Source organism: Mytilus edulis, chromosome 12 (assembly GCF_963676685.1).
Source record: "Mytilus edulis chromosome 12, xbMytEdul2.2, whole genome shotgun sequence".
Lineage (NCBI taxonomy): Eukaryota > Metazoa > Mollusca > Bivalvia > Mytilida > Mytilidae > Mytilus > Mytilus edulis.
In genome coordinates this window covers 9,199,465-9,222,254 of record NC_092355.1, presented here as the reverse complement: position 1 = coordinate 9,222,254, position 22,790 = coordinate 9,199,465, and the positions used below count along the sequence as shown (strand labels likewise).

The following is a 22,790-nucleotide window of genomic DNA, read 5'->3' as shown; positions in this document are numbered from 1 at the left end:
AAAAAATAAAAGGTGATGCATAAATTTTTTTATGACCTTTATTGATCAAATGTGATCATGTGACACAAACAGAAAAATGGTGTCCTAAGTTGACGTGTATTTACATTTACAAAAATGTAAAAGGCACCTGTTGGCAGGGTAACCAAACTGTCTCTTCTAGACAAATGCAAGAACTATGGATGACTCGGCAGAGTCAAAGGACGATGCTGATAAAGAAATTTTAGGTAAGGAAGCAACTTTTGCAGGTACATTCCAGAACAAAAAAAGCAAAGTCATGGATTTTGAAAGGCATGGCCACGACATGGGTGTTCCCAAAATAAACATGATGCGTATTTTCTATGCATGCTTTGGATTCACCTCCCATTAGATATGTTTTTGAACTAAAACTAAGTTTTCATGGACTTTATGTTGTCTACGAAGATGCAATAACAATGCATCCAAACTCTTATATGCAAGAAGAACAACAAATTATTTCATAATATGTAAACAACACTTCAAGGTCCTGCAGATTTCATGTACATCAAATTTTGTTTTGATTTTAACAGTATCACTGTTACTTTTGATGTTATTTTTTTATATTATGATGACTAGTTTATATTCTAAATGATAAAAAGATATTTGAAAAGGTCAAAAACTAGAACTGCATTTATTATGCATCTAAATGCAGGGTGTGCGTCTGTAATATAAGCACTAAGTTAATGTAAATCCATTTACAATATTTCCATCATGACAGGTCTGCTTACCTGTATATATAGAGAATTATGTATGACATTTTGCAAAATACTGTCTAGGACTATTTTTTAATGAAATATAGTGTCTGTGAACTTCTATCAATTCATTGTAAAATATTGTCTTTTAAAGAATAATCCTCAATCAAAGTATAACATCCCTATCAAAACTTCTTGCATGAAAATTCAGAAATAACAATCTGGAATCGTGGAAATTTTATTCTTGAAAAGTATTGCATCACCCCATGTTATGCGGCATCAAATAATTCTTACTTACAATACACAATCTTGAGCGGGGAAGGAAATTTGTAGATTTATAACTTAAAATATTTTATAAACAATAAAATTGAGAAAGGAAATGGGGTATGTGTCAAAGCAATAACAACCCGACCATAGAGCAGACAACAGCTGAAGGCCACCAATGTATTATCATGATTATTATACTATTATAAATCAATCATATACATCAGTGCTCTAGCTAGAAATCAAAAGGGGCAGGGTGCCAGTGGAGGGCAGGGCACTTTTTATGATAAGAAAAGGCACTGCTAATTTTTTTGTCTACGTTTCTGTGTGTATCACGAGAGCGAATCTCTTTTTTTTTTACTGTATATGTTGTTTTTTTTTTAAATAAAGATGCTTTTCAACTATAGTCTTTATTTCATTGTTTGTGTAGTTATGAATGATATAGTACATCGTCATCAACATATTATGTTTTTACAGTTTAACTTCACTCTACCCATTATCAAAGAATATGTGTTTTTTTTTTTTTTTTTATCTATGCACGAATTATAGCTTTTTTAAAATACATCATATATGACCTGAAACTGAGAGCATTACTAATTTAACAATGTTTAGAACATGGATTGCTAAAAGTATAATTATCAAACTTGTAGAAATTGCAATATATATTTTTTAATATGTTCAAAGACAGTTAATATCATTAAGGTAACATTATTATGTTATTATATATTCAATTGGTAATTTATTCCTTTTTTTTTATACTAGATAATATTTTTAGATCACAAATTTGTAATAAGCTAAAACAGGGGAAGTAACTCCAAAACAATTTCCACCACGTTTGGGTTAATTAAAAACTGTGCTTGTCGCTAACAAGTTGAGATGGAAGGCATTTCTGTAAAGGCATAGTTTTATTTTGATGACTTAAATTCAATTCTAAAGTCATGAAAGTCTTCATTTATATACGCTCTTCCATTGTGACTTGGAGATCGAAAATGCCGACCCAAGCTAAACACACACACACTCCCTGACACTTCATCAAAAGTATGACAAAAAGATGCATTGTCCTAATTAAGTGCCAGTCTTTGTCAGAATCAGGCAATTTAGGTAAAAAATAAAACATGATTAGAAAAAACCCACCGAGCTAATCATGCTATTTAATACTAACCATCATCCTGAGTTAAAAAGTATTAGTCTTTCATTTGTGTGTGTCTGGTAATATCAAATAACTTGGTTAGAAAATTGGTTGGAATGATAGCAAATTACAGAGTTACCTCCCCTTATTTGTCAATTTCTAGTGCATTTTAACCAAATTGTATCTTCTATCACCAGAACAGAAAATGGAAATGAAAGTTATTTTTGTGCATAACTACATATTATGAACTGAAATCAATGTCAAATTGGGTGGGTTTTTTTTGGTCATGTTTTCACCACTGCCTGATTCTTAGGCAGACTGGCACTTAAATTACCTAGTTATTAACACCTTTGAAGTCTTTATCATTGTAATTGATTGTAATGACATGATTAACCTGGGGGCAATCACACAGGTGTCATATATGTAATTAACTTGGAGATCAGAAATCGATGAAACAAAATTTTAACAAAATGGCACAAGATAATTTTGGAAAAAGACGTCAGGGCAGAAGGGCGCGGATGAAGGCACCCAGGGCGCGGCGCCCTTCTATTTTGGGCTAGCGAGACCACTGTACATATTCTTACTTTTGCATCAAGCTACATGTACCTCCCATCAACAAGAACAAATTAAATTACTATCAATCTACTAGACCTATGAAATATTGTCAATCTAAATATGCAGGATACCAATTTTCCTGGGTTTCCCTTTGAACAAATGAACCACCAATTCAAATTTTCTTTAAAGCATTGTTTGCAGATACATGTATTGGCAAAACCATGAAATCAAATGTCCTAAAAAAAATAATTCTCAAGCCATGAAAATTGATACCCACGAAAATAAATGAATGAACAGTAGACACTGCAACAGCCGATTTTGCATTAGATATAGGGACTGCTGCTAGCTATCAAAATACTGGTCCAAGCTTCGTTTTGGCAGTCAGGACTGACAATTTTTCCATGAATTCTGAAACACCACAAGAATAAATGCAAACGTTGAAGCAGTGATCATGGTGATCTGGAAGGATTTTTTCTCTATGGGCCCAGGGCCCCCAAAAAATAAATTCAATGGGCCATTTAAAAAAATAATGGGTCATGTTGTCAAATGAGTGGGCCATTTGAATTGACTACAGTAAAAAAAAAAAATGAAACTTGAAGTGTATATTTCTGCAAAGAGGTGGTGGTACTTACCTTTATGATTTTAAATTTAATGAATATAATTTCAAATTCTATGAATATACAACAGAGCTCCAGATAAGCTGCGTATTTGCGTGATCACGCAATAAAAATAATAAAAAACCCAATGCAATTGCCCATTGCAGGGTTCAAGAACCCAATTATTTGAAAGGAAAACCCAATTATATGCCCAAACCATGAGTTCTCAACCCTTTAATTGGCTACTGTTTGCGTTATTTACCCTTATCTATTTACAGTCGTCGCGTAAATCTATGTTTATAATATTAATAATTGGAAATTTCCTTTTGTTCAAAAAATAGATCCCTGCATCAAGTAGCTGAAATGGGTTCCTGTTGGAGTTTCCGTTGCTCAATCAGTACACGTGTTTTTGAAAACATTTCGGTCTTCTCTGCGTTTATCCAATTAGCGTGTGTCATTTAGTCATATTTTTTTTGCATTGCTCGAGATTTATCATAACATACATTGAATTAAAACGAAAGTGAATGTCCGGTAAAAATATTAAACAGAAGCATGTTTTCTGCTTCTTCTGAAAAGCTGAGGGAAAGTTATGATAACAAGACTCAGCCAGTGTTTTAGGAAGCGTCCATCGAAAGCACGGGCGTGTGTGCGTACCTTCTAACGATAACATTGCTAATAAACACGGGGTTTCGTCAAAAACGAAATCAGTTGGAAAAAGTGAAAGGCCAAATCAATTATGACATGATAAAGCATGAGAAACCAAAAGTTCTAATAAAAGACAACTAAACCCAGATTTATATAAATGGAATAAACCAAAATCATTCAATATACAATGATATAATTACATGAATTAGAGTTTATGTAGTATTTTTTTTTTTCATTTTACGGTTAATTAATGAATTATACACACACAGGCACTGGTCTCAGAATTTATTATATAAAGGTGTAAGACGAGTGCCTGTTAATACACATATCCGTTTTTGTGAGAAAATACAAAACTGGTAGAAGGTTTGGAACGGGACACAAATTAAACCTACAATTGCTCCTCAATGAATAAACCAAATAAAATAGCTAGCAAATAACCCTAACCCTAAACCAAATAAAACAGCTAAACAAAGAAAGAAACATATTTAAGATGGAAAAAAATCTGGGGTTGATATTGCCTAAATATTCAATATTGTGTTGATGAAAAAACCCAATACATTCAGGAGCTTGGTGGTGAAAAACCCAATTTGATATTAACATGAGGGGTGAATTGGAATTGATAATGCAATTAAAAAACTTTATCACCCAATTATATAAGAAAATGGTGGGTAAAAAACCCAATTTGTGAATTCTTATCTGGAGCTCTGATACAATAACTTCTTCCAAATCGGAAAAATATGTAAAATAACCTGTATTTACAATGTTTAAACTGGTACTTTTGCCTTGTTCATATTCATGTTTTTTTTACAATAAATTTGGGTCTTCGTCGATACCATACTTATTCCAGACGTTCCGTATTAGAGGACCTCTCTGGCATTTCCCCTGCACTTCTTATATTATTATAACTTCATCGCGATGACAAGAATAACAGTAGAGAGTATCAATAATTGACAAAACAATACAACAATGCGCTTAAGTCATGTTTACAAAATGTCAAAACAAGCCAAAGACCAAAAAATGACAAGGACGGTTATTAGAGCCATTTATGGAAACAAAAACTATATTCATAAAAAGGCTTTGGGGTTTTCAATCAAAATTATAGCAAGCTAAACTAAATTAAAAGATTATAATTAGAGATAAATCTCGTCTGTACTAGCCACATTTCACAAATTTAAAGTTGTTTATAAAAAATTATATCATGAATGATGGTCAATTACGTTTTTTGGGTAATCAAATATACCGCATGGTTCTATAATTACTATAGGTAAACATCCTAGACGTCCCAAAAATATATGAGGTGCTCCTAGCATTGAAGGAACATTACACAGTTGTGTACATACACATGGCGCACGGAACTCAATCTGAAATCTATTTGACGATATCTAACCATTTCGAAACGAATTTAAAAATATTGTACGCTACGTTGGCCCTTACATTTGCCACTCTATGCACCATTTCTGGCCGATATGCGCTACAGGCGCAGGGCGCAAGTCCTTCCCGATCACTGGTTGAAGGCCATACATTAACCTGTAATATCTGATTAAGGGTTGGAAATATGGTTAATGATACATAAAAAGATCCCATTGACCAAATGTTAAGGAACAGGCAGCTGTTATGTTTATTTTGGTTATAGTTAGCTGTTAAACAGTTAATCTTTGTAAGTTTGTTCTTGTTTTGATTTCTAGACCATAAGAGTTTCCAAGTTAGAATATGGTTTTCTCAACATTGTTATCATCATCATTATGGTAAGCTGCAAATCATTTGTCTTTATTTAGAGTTTGGGAACTTCTGACCCCAGATTATGACTCTCTCCGCATTGTTGTTATGATTATTGTTGGCAATGGACCTCTAGAGTTAAAATATGACTCGTTCTACATTATTTTATCTTTACAGGAAGTTCTAACTCATCGTTAGATCTAAAGAGAGTAAAACCGCCCAATAAGAAAAAACATGAAGATGAGGTGGAGGGTATACAGAACATCATTAAAGAGAAAGAAACACTACTTGTATCCTTTGATCACAGACTATTAACATGATTAATTACTGTAAACTTTCGCAAGAAGAAGAAAAAACTTGAATAAAAATCGTCGCAAATATGTTAAACTTGGATCTTTCCCTATTAGACTACAATGTATATCAAGTTAATCAGAAAATAGCAAAACTGACTAGTGTGAAGTCTTCTATTTAGGGTATAACAGGAAATAGAGTATTTGTAAAATTAATTTGATTTACAGTACATTATTACATTATTATTCAATAACATACTCCCTTGACAGAAAGTCTGATTATTTAATACCATACTCCCTTGACAGAAAGTCTGATTATTTAATACCATACTCCCTTGACAGAAAGTCTGATTATTTAATACCATACTCCCTTGACAGAAAGTCTGATTATTTAATACCATACTCCCTTGACAGAAAGTCTGATTTTTTAATACCATACTCTTCCTGACAGAAAGTAACACATCTGATTATTCAATAGCATACTCTACTTGACAGAAAGTTACACACCTGGTTAATTAATTTCCTACTCTTCTTGAGAGAAAATTAACATAACAATGTATTTTTTTAAAATTATTTTATAATGTTCTTTATCAAAGTTCACAGAGATCTCTTACTGCAGAAAACTTCCAGAATTTCTTGAAGGCTACCAGAGCAGAAAAACTGGCTGTGATTGAGAAACTGAAGAAAATTGATACAGATCTCAAGGCATTCTCTCAACAGATCACAAAGAAGGTGAGAATATTTTACAGATTTAGACAAAGTGATTTTAATTTTTGGTTTGCGAATGATCAATTATGCCCAGTATAGGCCTAGTATTGTTATACTTACATGACTTAGATATCATTTACATAGCACTAAAGCTGTTAGCTGACTACCTTTCTGTACTTAAATATCTTTTACAAAGCACTAAAGCTGACTACCTTTCTGTACTTAGATATCATTTGCAAAGCACTAAAGCTGACTAGCTTTCTGTACTTAGATATCATTTACAAAGCACTAAAGCTGACTACCTTTCTGTACTTAGATATCATTTACAAAGCACTAAAGCTGACTAGCTTTCTGTACTTAGATATCATTTACAAAGCACTAAAGCTGACTAGCTTTCTGTACTTAGATATCTTTTACAAAGCACTAACGCTGACTACCTTTCTGTACTTAGATATCATTTACAAAGCACTAAAGCTGACTAGCTTTCTGTACTTAGATATCATTTTCATAGCACTAAAGCTGACTACCTTTCTGTACTTAGATATCATTTACAAAGCACTAAAGCTGACTAGCTTTCTGTACATAGATATCATTTACAAAGCACTAAAGCTGACTACCTTTCTGTACTTAGATATCTTTTACAAAGCACTAAAGCTGACTAGCTTTCTGTACTTAGATATCATTTACAAAGCACTAAAGCTGACTACCTTTCTGTACTTAGATATCATTTACAACGCACTAAAGCTGACTAGCTTTCTGTACTTAGATATCTTTTACAAAGCACTAAAGCTGACTACCTTTCTGTACTTAGATATCATTTACAAAGCACTAAAGCTGACTACCTTTCTGTACTTGGATATCAATAACAAAGCACTAAAGCTGACTACCTTTCTGTACTTAGATATCAATAACAAAGCACTAAAGCTGACTACCTTTCTGTACTTGGATATCAATAACAAAGCACTAAAGCTGACTACCTTTCTGTACTTAGATATCAATAACAAAGCACTATAGCTGACTAGCTTTCTGTACTTAGATATCTTTTACAAAGCACTAAAGCTGACTACCTTTCTGTTCTTAGATATCATTTACAAAGCACTTAAGCTGACTACCTTTCTGTACTTGGATATCAATAACAAAGCACTAAAGCTGACTACCTTTCTGTACTTAGATATCATTTACAAAGCACTTAAGCTGACTACCTTTCTGTACTTGGATATCAATAACAAAGCACTAAAGCTGACTACCTTTCTATACTTAGATATCATTTACAAAGCACTAAAGCTGACTACCTTTCTGTATTTAGATATCATTTACAAAGCACTAAAGCTGACTACCTTTCTGTACTTAGATATCATTTAGCTATCCTGACAAATAAAGCAACATGACAATAAGTGGTCAAATGGACAACTAGAGTGAGAAAAATGTTTCAATTAATGTTATTTAACATAATAAAATCCATTGTTTATGAATTAAATGAATTTATTGTATTAATTGATTAAATGTTTTTGTTATGTTAACAGTACTCCAGTATTTTGATTCTATTTATAGAAAGGTATACAAGACCAGTTACAGTCCAGACTACATTACAGAAGTGACGTGAAAATAGATGATGCAATAAGGTGATTAGACATTAATAGACATCATTGTAAACCATTATCATGACAAATGTGGTTTCTAATTCCCCAAGCATTAGACAGCAAACCAACAAGAAACAAAAGTGCATCTCTTATCATCCCCACCCACCTTAAAATCTGCACTGTATCATAAGCTTAAAATGAATTCAAGATTCAGTTGTTCCCTTTGACCTTTAAGGCTATAAAAAAGAATTTGTTTGTTTGCCCTTACTCTACATTTTCAGAAAATAGCTGCCTTCTCTAAAGTCGTTATTGTCTCCCTTTGAAAAAAAAATAATGCCTGCCTTGCTACCCACTGTCTCTCTTTTGTGTAGGATTTGGGCATACTAGAATATTTTTAAGTATTGCTGGGTTTTTCCCTGTTATACATATAAATGTTTATGTTTTTTGACCTTTGTGCTACAAGGCGGGGTGAAGTGGGGACATCAAAATACTGGGTAACCGTCTGTTTGGGTTTCATGAAATTTATTGCTGATGTTTATATCAGTAATGTAATCATTGATTAACAACTATTTTTAAAGGAATTAATCTCCTCAAAAATATGAATTATATAAAATAAAATGCAATGAAACTATTTCCAAATGGTGAATTCATGCCTGACTCTTATAAACATTTGCGAAAATATTATATACAAAATTGATATGTCAATATAAAAATTAAAAGATGTGGTCTGGTTGCCACTAAGACAACTTTCCTACAGAGACCAAGTGACATAGAACATGTAGAAGGTCGTGACACAGCTTTCAACAATAAACAAAACTGAATTGAAAAAGCCAGGGTTACAGTTACAATTTGTGTATATGTAGCAAAGTAGCTCATGATGCTTAATCACTATGATATGTGGTTTTCATGGTCATATATAATGATATAATTCTCTATTGGTTTTTTGAGGTCATTATGTCAAAGAAAAAATAATTACACTTAATACAAATATTAATATCTTCCCTTTTATATTGCGGAGGTATTAGAGCATGTACATGATCTCTTTAGAGGTTTTTGGCATTGTATGATGTTGCCTTGATTTGTATTTGTGATGACTTTTTTTTATTTTTACATTTCAGACGATTAGAATGGCAGTTAAAGATTCAGAACTTCAAACTGACAGAGGAGAAGAAGATCGTAGCAGAAATAGACAGTCTCAAAAGATCAAAGAAAGACCTCAGGTATGTATCAAATGATCAAAGCAATTTTCATAGATTTCATGGGTTAAGTTAAACCACAAATTTAAATGTTCAACAAGGTGCCAATTACTAATAGGATTGTATGCAGACTTTGGCAAACCACAAAATCAGATATCCAGGTATATACAACTTTTCCTCAATCCATGTAAAATTTGTACCCACGAAAATAAATGAATCCACAGTATGATTCAAATATTGGGCACTTGACATTATAAACAAGCAACAATCAATCAGTCATACTTAGTGCAAGCATTTCCCAGTGATGGTCAAATATTTTTTTTAAATCTTTTGATTTCAAGTTATTTTTTAGTTGAAATTTTGAAGACATATAACAATGTGTAAAGTAACAAAGAACTAAGTTCATTTTATGTTTGTGTCCTCGCAATTTTAGATTTGCCTAATTTAATAAACTGTGATATCTATTTCAGTCAGTTTTTAGCAGCAAAGAAAGAAGTGGATGAAATCAGAGAAAGACAGCGGAGAATGAGAGAAGAAAGAGATGTGAGTTTCCATGTATATTAATTCGTGTGCATTTGAGTAAAGATTGCATGAACCCTAACTTACTGACTTACTTAAATCTTCAAAGGTTTATCATTACTTTTGAGAACCACAAAATATAGTACATTGATCATAACATTCTTTATTGCTATTTGACGAATTTTTCTCTTAATCTTACTGACTGATAATTTCCTTTTTTTAGCACAGTAGAGCTATATGAACACATTGCTAGATACTAAGGGGGCACATGCTGTTGTCAATGAAATTAACAATGTCATTCATATAGGTAAAATAGCTGTAAACTGATTATCATTGGTTATCTCAAACTTTCACAGTACTAGCTCAAGTCATAAAATTACTCTTGTTGAGATGATCTACGATAATTTATAAATATCTATAGTATTAATTGTCTATATATTAATATAGATATCAAAGGCGGTCTAGATTATTTATTGTATATATTTTTATAGAGATATCAAAGGACGTCTAGAGTATTAATTGTATATATATATATATTTATAGAGATATCAAAAGAATGTGAACCAATTGAGGAACAAAGAAGATGAAACAAAGAAATCATTAGAAGAAAAAAAGAGCAAGTTATATGTATTGAAGAAAGGTATGGTCATACATGTAGGAGTTTTAGCTACATATGAAACCAGGTTTAACACACACTTTTCCTTGGAAAATACCTATACCAAGTCAAATGTGGTAGATAATTTTCACTTTGAATATTTGATAGCATTTGATATTGTCATTTTTTTGGAGTAAAAATTGCATGATGTCCAAATCTTCCAAGGTCCATGAACATTTGAAAATCTAACTGTTCTAGAGTTATGTCCCTTTATAAATGGAACTTGACTGATTTAGTCTGTTATATTTACTTTTGTATAGTACATTATGAAGCAATTAAAAAAAAGTTTTGTGAGTATCCATCATGACATCAGCACCTGCTATAACATATATTATTATTCTATCTGACAGAACGATCTTTTACCTAGATTTAACTGTAATTTTAAAAGAATTGAAACTAGAAAAAAGTTGATAAAGTCTTTATTTTATTCACAGAGTTTGAGTGCCTATAGAGCTTACAGTGTTTTGATTATTTTTATTCACAGAGATTGACAAATTGTACACAAGAAAACGTCACATGATCCATGAATTCAAGCAGCATGAAAAAGAATATAATGAGGTCAAAGACGAAATGAAGAAACAAAAGAAACGTGACAGTTTTAAACGGAAAGAAGAAAGCAAATCTCATATGGAGGCTTTCCAGAATGATATGTAAATATCTTATCAGGGTTTAATTATTATCTTATGAGATTTATTACCGGCTGTATAGAATGTAATTTGTCACTAGTAAAGTGAAAAATAAAAACTCTTTTATTATACCTTTGAACAGTGTTTCAATTTGGGTTTTATTACATTCACAATATCTTATCAGGTTTCAATATTGCGTAAGGTTGAATATCTATAGTAAATTTGGACAAAATTGAAACAGTACATTATAAGTTTTATGCATCTGATGCGCTTTTCTGGGTTTACCTTCATCAGGAATGCTCATAGTCGAATATTTGAAAGCCAAAGATGTCCATACTAATCTGAATTGACTAGGCTTGATAGTTTTCTTCTAGAAGGACGTTGGTTCTCCCATTACACTTCAGCTTCCTCCACCAAAATTATGAAAGTTTTCAAAGTCAATATTAGCCATTTTAGATGTACTATAAATGGACAGAGATTTATTAATGGTTGTATAGAATGTAATTGGTCAGTATTAAAGTGAAAGATTAAATCTCTTTTATTATACCTTTGAACACTGTTTCAATGGGGTCTTTATTACATTCACAATTCAGTCAACTATCATTGAACAGAAGAAATTCACATTTAACAGTTGTGAGATTTTCAGATCTGTCTGGCACCTATTCCTGTTTTCTGATGATTTGTCAATATGTTGAAAGAATTAAACATTTTAAGTCACACTTTTCTCAAAATGCCCAAATATAAAAAAAAGAAGATGTAGTATGATAGCCAATGAGACAACTGTCCACAAGAGCCAAAAATGACACAGACATTAACAAATATAGGTCACCATACAGCCTTCAACAATGAGCAAAGCCCATACCACATAGTCAGCTATAAAAGGTCCAATATGACAACGTAAAATAATTCAAACGAGAAAACTAACGGCCTTATTTGTATAAAAATGACTATTTTTTTTTATTGTAGTGAAGAGTACGGGTTACAGAAAGAGCCATATGAAGATGAAATCAAACTATGTAATACATTGATTAATTACCTGCAGAAGTTCCAGGTAGCAGAGGATGAAGTGGAGGAACCATCTAAAAATACAGGTAATATAAATAGGTCAAAACACAGAAAGGAGAATTGGGTCAAGAACAGGTACAATATAAAGGTCAAAATACAGATAGGAATATTGGTTCAAAGAAAATGTACCATGAAAAGGTCAAAATACAGGTAAGAGATTTGGATCAAAGGACAGGTACAATAGAAAAGTTAAAATTGTCAATTGGGTCAAATTGCAGTACTGTAACAATAATAAGATAGAAAAAAAAGCTAAGAGATTTGGGTCATAGTAGAAAAGGGATAATTAGGACAAATTTTAAGATGGTAATTTGGTCAAAATTGATATTAAGTATTAAATTAGAAATTTACATAAAAAATTAGTTGAAAAACAAATGAAATGTAAGAAGACTCTAGAGTATCTAGCGAACATCAATTTTTAGCTCACCTGGCCTAAAAGGCCATGTGAGCTTTTCTCATCGCTTGGCGTCCGTCGTCGTCGACGTCGTCGTCGTCGTTAACAATTTTTCAAACATCTTCTCCTCTGAAACTACTGAATGGATTTGAATGAAACTTAAAATGATTGTTCCTTAGATTATCCTGCACAAAGTGTGTGCTTCGATTTTTGATCCGTCAAAAAACATGGCCGCCGTTACTTAAAATAGAACATAGGGGTCAAATGCAGTTTTTGGCTTATATCTCAAAAACGGAAGCATTTAGAGCAAATCTGACATGGGGTAAAAATGTTCATTAGGTCAAGATCTATCAGCCCAGAAATTTTCAGATGAATCAAACAAACCATTGTTGGGTTGCTGCCACTTAATTGGTAATTTTAAGGAAATTTTGCAGTTTTTGGTCATTATCTTGAATATCATTATAGATAAAGATAAACTGTAAACAGCAAAAATGATCAGCAAAGTAAGATCTACAAATAAGTTAATATGACCAAAATTGTCAATTGACCCCTTAAGGGGTTATTGTCCTTTAATGACAATTTTTCACAATTTGTTCATCATATTTGCTAACTTTAAAAAATCTTCTCCTCTAAAACTACTCAACCAAATTCAACCAAACTTCATTTGAATGATCAGTAGGGTGTATAAAATAAAGTTTGTGTTTTATTTTCTATTTCATCAAAAAACATGGCCGAAAGCATTGTTTACCAGGTGAGCGATTCAGGCTCTTGAGAGCCTCTTGTTTCAAAAGCAATTTTCTTGTGTGAAAACTGCAATATACAAATCTCATGAAAATTTGTGTCCATCAAAGGTATAAACTCGAGCTAGAATTTGTTAATAAGATACATTGTAAGTAAGAAATTTGTTTTTTTAGGAGTAGTTGATGAATTAGATGATGGCAAGTACATATTACTAAAAAAGACAGAAGATACTGATTATTCCAGTGTACGTCCAACCAAAAGACGACCAAGTAAAAAGGGCAAGAAATTTAGTGTTGTAAGTATGATTTAAATAAATCTTAACTGTAATAATGTCATATTTAAAACTGCCTAGTGTATGACATACAATATATACCTGTATGTAAAATGTAAAGAAATGTAAAATTGAGAACAAAATACAGATTAAAACTGATAGACGGCGCAACAGACATTTTGATTGGCTATTTTTTAATGAAGGTCAATTAGAAATATCATTGTTTTAGATTATTTGAAGCATATCCTACATCTCCTTTTATTCTTATACGGGTTCATTTGCTATTTCAATCCCCCTTTTAAAGGATGGATATACTGGTTTATCTTACCTCCTATACATTTCTAGGAATATGATTGGTTAAAAGCAACCACATGGAGACAGTGTATATTCCATATTAAGTTAATAGGAAAGGTTAATTGCAATACACAGTAAGTAGTTATTTTAAATGACAAGCACTAATAGATTGTATGTGATTAAACATTATATTTGGTTTTCAGACAAAGCCAATAACACATGCACCACAGATTTTCTCCCAGTTTGCCTCCTTGATGTTAAATGCACCTTCAACCATTCCAGAAATAATTGTTTCCTTAGAACAAGTCCAAGCTAGAAAGGTAAGAAAGGGTTAAAACTAATAATCATAATCAGAGCAAGACATAAGTCCTCCTTAGTGAAAAAAACACCAGGACTGTAATAATCATAATCCTACAAGACATAGTCCTCCTTAGTGAAAAAAACACCAGGACTGTAATAATCATAATCCTACAAGACATAAGTCCTCCTCAGTGAAAAAAACACCAGGACTAATAATCGTAATCGGAGCAAGACATAAGTCCTCCTTAGTGAAAAAAACACCAGGACTGTAATAATCATAATCGGAGCAAGACATAAGTCCTCCTTAGTGAAAAAAACACCAGGACTGTAATAATCATAATAGGAGCAAGACATAAGTCCTCCTTAGTGAAAAAAACACCAGGACTGTAATAATCATAATCAGAGCAAGACATAAGTCCTCCTTAGTGAAAAAAACACCAGGACTGTAATAATCATAATCGGAGCAAGACATAAGTCCTCCTTAGTGAAAAAAACCAGGACTGTAATAATCATAATCGGAGCAAGACATAAGTCCTCCTTAGTGAAAAAAACACCAGGACTGTAATAATCATAATCGGAGCAAGACATAAGTCCTCCTTAGTTAAAAAAACACCAGGACTGTAATAATCATAATCGGAGCAAGACATAAGTCCTCCTTAGTGAAAAAAACACCAGGACTGTAATAATCATAATCGGAGCAAGACATAAGTTCTCCTTAGTGAAAAAAACACCAGGACTGTAATAATCATAATCGGAGCAAGACATAAGTCCTCCTTAGTGAAAAAAACACCAGGACTGTAATAATCATAATCCTATAAGACATAGTCCTCCTTAGTAAAAAAAAACCAGGACTGTAATAATCATAATCGGAGCAAGACATAAGTCATCCTTAGTGAAAAAAACACCAGGACTGTAATAATCATAATCCTACAAGACATAGTCCTCCTTAGTAAAAAAAAAACCAGGTCTGTAATAATTATAATAATAATTGAAGCAAGACAACATGACATAAGTCCCCCTTTGTCACCCCTTTCCCCCTTCTGGGTCCTCAAAAAATAAAAATATAAGATATAGTATGATTGCCAATAAAACAATAATCCACCAGAAACCAAATGATGAAAAGCTACCAACTAGCATTTTTATTGATAAGCTCCAAGTAATTTTCTTTCTTTTTCCATAGAAAAGTATTTTGTGGGAGCCTTGTTAACCGAGTTGTTAGTTATCAAAGTACTGTATCACCAGCCAGTCATCACTGAGGTTGTGAGTTCGAATCAAGAAAGGGGCAGGTGCACTAAACTTCAATCTTAATTGACTGGGATCGTCAGTTTTTCTTCTGAAGATTGCTGGGTCTCTTTGGGGACTTCAGCTTCCACCACCAATAAAAATGAAACAGCACAATAGTCTTGAAAGTGGCGTTAATCACAAATAAATCAATCAATCTATGTTTCGGGTATTACTGGAGGTGGCTGAGTAGAACCTTACTTTGCTGTTTCTTTGACCATGATCTTGTTTTACTGGGATTGCCAGTTTTTTCTTAATGATAAGTTGGTATTCTGGCTTCCTCAGGACCCTAAATAAAAACTGGCCTCCATAGTTTAGCCAAGAGGGCTAAGTTTAGCTTAGATACCACCAATCAATCAATTATTCAGGAAACAATAAATACATAAATTATTAAATGATATGCCTTGTGGTTTTTTTAAATTTTTTTATTGATATTTTTTAGACCTTCTATGAAGAAGGTGGACCAATCCCTACACAGCGTATGGTCACTCCAAGTATTGAGGAACATAGTGCAAGTGAGACGGGGATATCAGCCACTGAATCAGCCATGTGTGAAATGTCTCGACAGGTCAGCAATACTGAGAGTAACGATAACCCAGAAGACTCGTTCTTTGTGTTAGATGAGCTTGTAAAACTGTCTGGAAATGATGACAACTTATCTGACAAGTCAGAAGACACACTGGCACGTAGTAATTCTGATTCTACAGACAGAGGTCATTCTGATGTCGATAACTCGGAACTGTCTCCCGAAAGTCGTAAAGGCTCTGATGTTTCTGAATGTGAAAGCACAGTTATATCTTCCGAGTCACTTAAGAACCAATTGGCGCATAGTACAAATCTTAAGACCAGTTCTAATTCAGTTTCAAAAACAAGTTCAGAATTACTTCAAATACCTGGCAGTTCTATTGAGGAACAAACACAAAACATTCCAAAAGTAGATGCATGGACAATTCCCAGATCTGTTTTGCTGACAGAACCAGAAAGTCAAAATTCTCAATCAGGAACAATCCAAAATTTGTCTAAAACAGATGCTGTACAATTTGTAAAAAAAGACGTGGCAAAATCTGAAAATACAAAATTACCTTTATTTCATGAAGAAGAATTTCCTTCCTTAAAAAAGGACATGTACAAAAAACCAAATATGATAGATAATGAATTTGAACATTTGACAGAGTTATCTCCCTTAGAACATTTGACAGAGTTATCTCCCTTAGAACATTTGACAGAGTTTGACCAAAATGCCCTGAGAGAAATAGACTCTCATATATTTGACCAAACCCCAAAAAATAATAACACGTGTTGTAAGACCGACCCTGTTATAGACGATGACTTCATTGGAAATAGAAAATACAAGGACACGATATGTGGACAGGATGATAGTTTTGTAGTAATAGATGATAATTCAAATATCCATGACCTTACTGAAGGCTCAAATGGCGACCATAAAACTATATGTGATGACTATTGTAATACACAGGATAGGCATATTCTATTTTCAACACATTTGTAATACACAGGACAGACATATTCTATTTTCAACACATGTGTATTACACAGGACAGACATATTCTATTTTCAACACATGTGTATTACACAGGACAGACATATTCTATTTTCAACACATTTGTTATACACATGATAGGCATATTCTTTTGTCAACACATTTGTAATAAACAGGACAGACATATTCTATTTTCAATACATTTGTAACATTTGTAATACACATGTACAGGATGGGCATATTTTTTTGTCAACTGATTTGTTATTTGTACAATGTAAGGTTTTCTTAGGAGTTTGTATTTCCTTCTCTAACTGGGAATGGAATGTCTGAATATCAGAACCTGTTTGCATGAAGTAAATAACAGAGGCATGCATTGGGTATTTGTAGCAAAACACTTTTTTATGTGTGTTACACATATAGTTTACTGGTCATAGACTTTTCAAAATAAAATTTACATAGATTGTATTAACAGGTATATTATTTTACTAATTAGATTTTAATTTACAGAGAGTAGTGCTATTATTTTAACTGCGATTTTCAATAGATTTGGGGTTTTGGAAACTCTTCAGTGATGAATTTTACCAAAACAATCTAGTGATGTATGTCCTGAACTTACTATCAATTTATTAATAGTTGAATTTTCAATGAGAGATCTACAACTTTGTTATTTGTTTTTGATATCATTGCTTCCCCTCCCATCTCAAATAAAATTTAAAAAAAATGAATAAAAATTCAAGCTTTATCATTGAAATTTAAATTGTAAGAAATTTATATTTATAAGAATGTTATTTATTTATTTTGTTGACCAATTGAAATATATTGTATAAAAGAAACATTTATTTTGTTGACCAATTTAAATATTTTGTATAAAGGTTAATATTAAAACTGTAAAGTGTATAAATGATTGCTATAAATAGAAATGATGAAATACATTTGTTGTGAATTATCAAATTATAATGGTTTGTTACATTTACAAACTAACTTATTTCACAAGATTTTTTTTAATAATGGTGTGTGTTATTTTTAATCTTTCACATTGATGCTTAAAAAGACATTTGGTAAAACACTCCCCTAAGTCATTTTGTTTTAATGTAAGATAAGAAATATTCATGTTAATTTTTATAGAAAGTAGCAAAAATATATTACTCATTAAAATGAATAGGTTTCATATACAATAACATTTTGTATTTAAACTATTTCCCCATGACATTTCTTATATGAGGGTTTGAATGGGAATAACAGAATAGAGAATTATCAGTAAAATGTGCAGAATAATTGACAAAAAAGAAAGAACAGAGAAAATAAAGCAAAAAATAGGGAATAGAGAAAAATGGGGTGCTCAAATAAAAAAATTAAAAAAATGGGCCAAAAATTTAAGAATACAGAAAAATGATATAAAAATTTAAGAATTGAGAAATGAATGACTCCAATCAAGACCATCATACATGATGATGATAATGTTATCTGGTATTTGTGCTCTATATTTCTTATTTTCCATCTTTTTTTTAACATGTTGGTGCTACCAAAAGGACAAATACTGTGGCATTAAGAGGCATGGTAGTATTTAAATTTGAAAAGAAAGTAGGGACAATATATTTATTGAAAACGGCCAAAAGTATGCCCAAAATAAATTTTGCTAAAATGCTTAGTGGCTGGAAAGATAGGTATTTTTCTAAACCGAGGTCCTGGGTCCTACTTTGTTTTTTTTTCAGTTGTTTCAAACAAGCAGTAATTGTGAATACATAGACTAAAATTTAGTGTGACAAGGGATCAGTAATACTTGAACATTCAACCAGAAAAAGATGTAACTTGATAATTTGAGCTGCCTTGGATAGAAATCAACCTTATACAATTGCATGTAGACATATTTTTTTTTTTGTAATTTATTTTTATTTCATCTGAAAATACAATTTCAAACTCTTGTTAAGCCATATGGATTGTTTCATGATCCCTTCAGCAGTGCTCCCAATCTGTTATATTGATCTATTAACATTGTTTTCCATGGGGATATATTCAAGTGGTCTAAAAGTTTATTTATCCATGTCATCTTTAATGAATAACAAAAAGATCTTACATCTGGCATTTCAACCCCCTCCCCATTTTCATATAACCCTATCATAACCTTTATTTTAATCTTGTCTGGTTTTCCTGACCACAAGAAACTAAAAAAAATATTTTTTACATGTAAAAAATATATATTAATGGATAAGAATTTTATTGATTTCGGAACCTTCAAATAAAAAACTAATACTAGTCTGTGTAGTAGGGTTCTTATATAAACTCAATTTTCAACAGTTACACACTTTGCATAGAGATTTTTTCTACCCAAAATAGGTTTACAAATGTATTGATATTCATTTGTATAAGGTAGATTAATCCTGGTACTTATGATGAGTTAATTTCTATCCATGGCAGCTCATTTATTGTTTGAATATTTGTATGTTAAGGATGTTGTTAGGTGTTCTAAGGTAAAATTAAATAAATCAGGAATTCAAAATTGATACTTTAAGCTCAGAGTATCAGTTAAGGATACAAAAAAAAGCTGAAAATATTGGTAGGTCATGGAGCTCCATTTTGAGATATTTGATATAGAAATATGGCGGGAAAAGGCTGACTCGGACTTTTACCTTATATTTGCATTGGTATTATTTGGGTCTCAAAATCGAAAGAAAGAAAATTAAGAACCTGCTAAAATTTTGTCAAATGATCTTTTATGAGCTATTAACATGATTAAGTCTTATGTTGAAAGATTAATAGGTGTTATGGGGCAAAATATTTTACCTCATATCGTATGGAAAAACACAAAGAAGTCTGAACATTTGACACTTATTCCAAAACCTCACCTAAGTACATCTTTAAGGTCAATTATATAGTCAATGATCCTGCTGTTATCTTTATGTTGCTAGTAGACTGTTGTAATTTGTATTATGTTAAGATTTTGTGATATGTTGTGTTAAGAACAAATTATGTTGTTTTGTGTTAAGTATTTTTGTAGACTAAAACAATTAAAGTATAGCTAGTACTGTAGAAACATTTCAATATTATTTGCATTTTATTGTTTACATATATGTATATGTTTTTATTTAACTTTTAAGAATATCTTTCACAAATTTTAGCCTTGATGGTTTATATTATGTAATTTTAATGTATTTTTTTCAGTAATGATTCAAATCTTATAATAAAACCATTGCAGAATTTAATGCATTCTGGGTAGTACTTTCAAAAGTGTACACCAATATTTTGTACTTGTTGATTAACGATATATCCATTTAGGCATTGTTGATCAAGGATATATAAAATTGGGAATTGCGATAAATACTATAATACTAAATTGCAGAATTGTTGATTATGATTGATATCATTTTATTTTGTCCGAAATATAACATGTTATGTGTACTTATTATTTAATATATGATGTGTTTTACTATTGACCTATTACAGAAAGGCCTCATTACTATTCTTTACTTACTCCCTTTCCAAGAACAGTCAATGTTTTATATGGATAATTTTAAATTCACTTAAAACTTTAAAAAATGATTTAAGATACATAGGGAGATTTCGGGAGTTCCCAAAAATGATTTAAGATACATAGGAAGATTTCGGGAGTTCCCAGACACGCAGAAACAAAAGATCTAGCATTTCTAACTCAGGATGAGGGTTACTTCAAAATAGGATGGTTAGGTCGATGGGTTTTTTTCCGGCCATGTTTTGATTTCCTTAAAAATTGCCTGATTCTTACAAAGACTGGCACTTAATTATAAGTGACAATTTCAGAGTGATCACATTATTGTCTTGAAATAGAGGCTTATATCTTTTTGTTTTAATTCAATATGCCTTTCATTTCCTTTCTTTTTAAAAGACAGGTTTTACTGTATGTAAATTTTTCATATTTTTTACTTATCAAACTTCTGTTTGACTGTAAAAATAATTTTGATTTAGACTGGTTTTACTATACACTAATGAAACTGGTGTTTGACTGTAAAAGAGGTTTTGATTTTAACCGGTTTACCACTATTTGCCTTTCATATCTTTTCCCTAGTCATTAATCAGACTTTGAGAAGAAGAACAATAATGTATACAATAATGAAATAAATGATTTTATATGAAGTTTTACTCAATCTTTAAAAAATATATAGAAATTTATGTACGACACTCACTCTGTGGACACTCCTTGTCTTATAAAACTAAAATATGTCAAATGATTACAATGTGACTACTCTCAATCATTGACTCTGACGACACTGTGTCTTATAATAATTAGAATATGTACAATGATTGCCACTGAGACAATTCTACACTATTGAATCTGACGACACTGTGTCTTATAATAATTAGAATATGTACAATGATTGCCACTGAGACAATTCTACACCATTGACTCTTACGACACTGTGTCTTATCATAATTAGAATATGTACAATGATTGCCACTGAGACAATTCTACACCATTGACTCTGACGACACTGTGTCTTATAATAATTAGAATATGTACAATGATTGCCACTGAGACAATTCTACACTATTGACTCTGACGACACTGTGTCTTATAATAATTAGAATATGTACAATGATTGCCACTGAGACAATTCTACACCATTGACTCTGACGACATTGTGTCTTATCATAATTAGAATATGTAGAATGATTGCCACTGAGACAATTCTACACCATTGACTCTGACGACACTGTGTCTTATCATAATTAGAATATGTACAATGATTGCCACTGAGACAATTCTACACCATTGACTCTGACGACACTGTGTCTTATAATAATTAGAATATGTACAATGATTGCCACTGAGACAATTCTACACCATTGACTCTGACGACACTGTGTCTTATAATAATTAGAATATGTAGAATGATTGCCACTGTGACAATTATACACCATTGACTCTGACGTCACTGTGTCTTATTAAAAATAGAATATGTAGAATGATTTCCACTGAGACAATTCTCCATCAAAGACTTGCACGACACTTCATGTCTGCATTTCATGGGAACAAACTGTGCGCCTTTTCTGCTGACTTTTTTCAAATGAATCAGAGTTTTTCTGACACTTGTCAAAACAAGAAGATAAAAGACGCCAGTTTATTTAATTTCACATTCAGATATATTGATGATGTACTTCACATTAGGAATTCAAACTTTTCAGATTGGGTTACATTACTTTATCCTCCTGTCAGTAATGAGAATTTAAAGAAACAACAGACACTGCTTCCTCCGCCCCATTTTCAGACTTAAAACTCAAATGTGACATACATGGTCATCTCAGTACCACAATCTATGACAAACGAGACGATTTAAATTTTGTAGTATCAATGTCCCCCACCTATAAAGCAATGTACCAACTTCACCTGTATATGGGTGATACATTTCCAAAGTTATTCTATATTCAAGAGCATGCAAAAACTACTCAAACTTTGTATAACGTCACCAGTGCCTGAGCAGAAAAACCAGGGGTATGTCAAAGAACGCCCCAGGTACCAACCCCTTTTTGATAAATATTCCATAATTATTAAATAAATAATACGCGATGGTCTTGAAGTATAGATTCTTGGTACTGTCATGGTTCCTCATATCTTAATAACGTGTTATAGTATTCTTTAATTTGTCTTTATGAATATTACTTATACTGTTTGGTCTGTTTTTTTGTGATGTCCCTTTAACGTTGCTCTGTACATCTGGTTATTGTGCTATGGTTATTTTTTGTATTCTGGTCTTTCATTGTCGCCAGTGTGCTTTGTCTATATTCTGT

At 31.9% G+C, this 22,790-nt stretch overlaps 2 protein-coding genes across 4 annotated transcripts in view; one reads left to right on the top strand and one right to left on the bottom strand.

Annotated features, from left to right (window-relative positions):
• Window positions 1–22,790, bottom strand: part of LOC139499653 (double-strand-break repair protein rad21 homolog) — a 127,973-nt gene that overhangs the window by 22,834 nt on the left and 82,349 nt on the right. The window lies entirely within an intron of this gene.
• LOC139499650 (uncharacterized) lies at window positions 48–21,137 on the top strand. Its single transcript, XM_071288399.1, has 12 exons — window positions 48–224; window positions 5,790–5,902; window positions 6,506–6,634; window positions 8,162–8,232; window positions 9,309–9,410; window positions 9,857–9,929; window positions 10,449–10,545; window positions 11,045–11,210; window positions 12,153–12,277; window positions 13,557–13,678; window positions 14,152–14,268; window positions 15,972–21,137. Exons 1-12 carry the CDS (start codon window positions 176–178, stop codon window positions 17,037–17,039), a joined length of 2,232 nt encoding a protein of 743 aa, XP_071144500.1. The 5' UTR covers window positions 48–175; the 3' UTR covers window positions 17,040–21,137.

Excerpts from the sequence above, each read along its gene's own strand:
- LOC139499650 (XM_071288399.1), top strand. The coding sequence starts at position 176 with ATGGATGACTCGGCAGAGTCAAAGGACGATGCTGATAAAGAAATTTTA. Across the intron at positions 11,211-12,152 it reads GAGGCTTTCCAGAATGATAT|TGAAGAGTACGGGTTACAGA; the intron begins GTAAATATCTTA and ends TTTTTATTGTAG. Across the intron at positions 13,679-14,151 it reads AGGGCAAGAAATTTAGTGTT|ACAAAGCCAATAACACATGC; the intron begins GTAAGTATGATT and ends TTTGGTTTTCAG.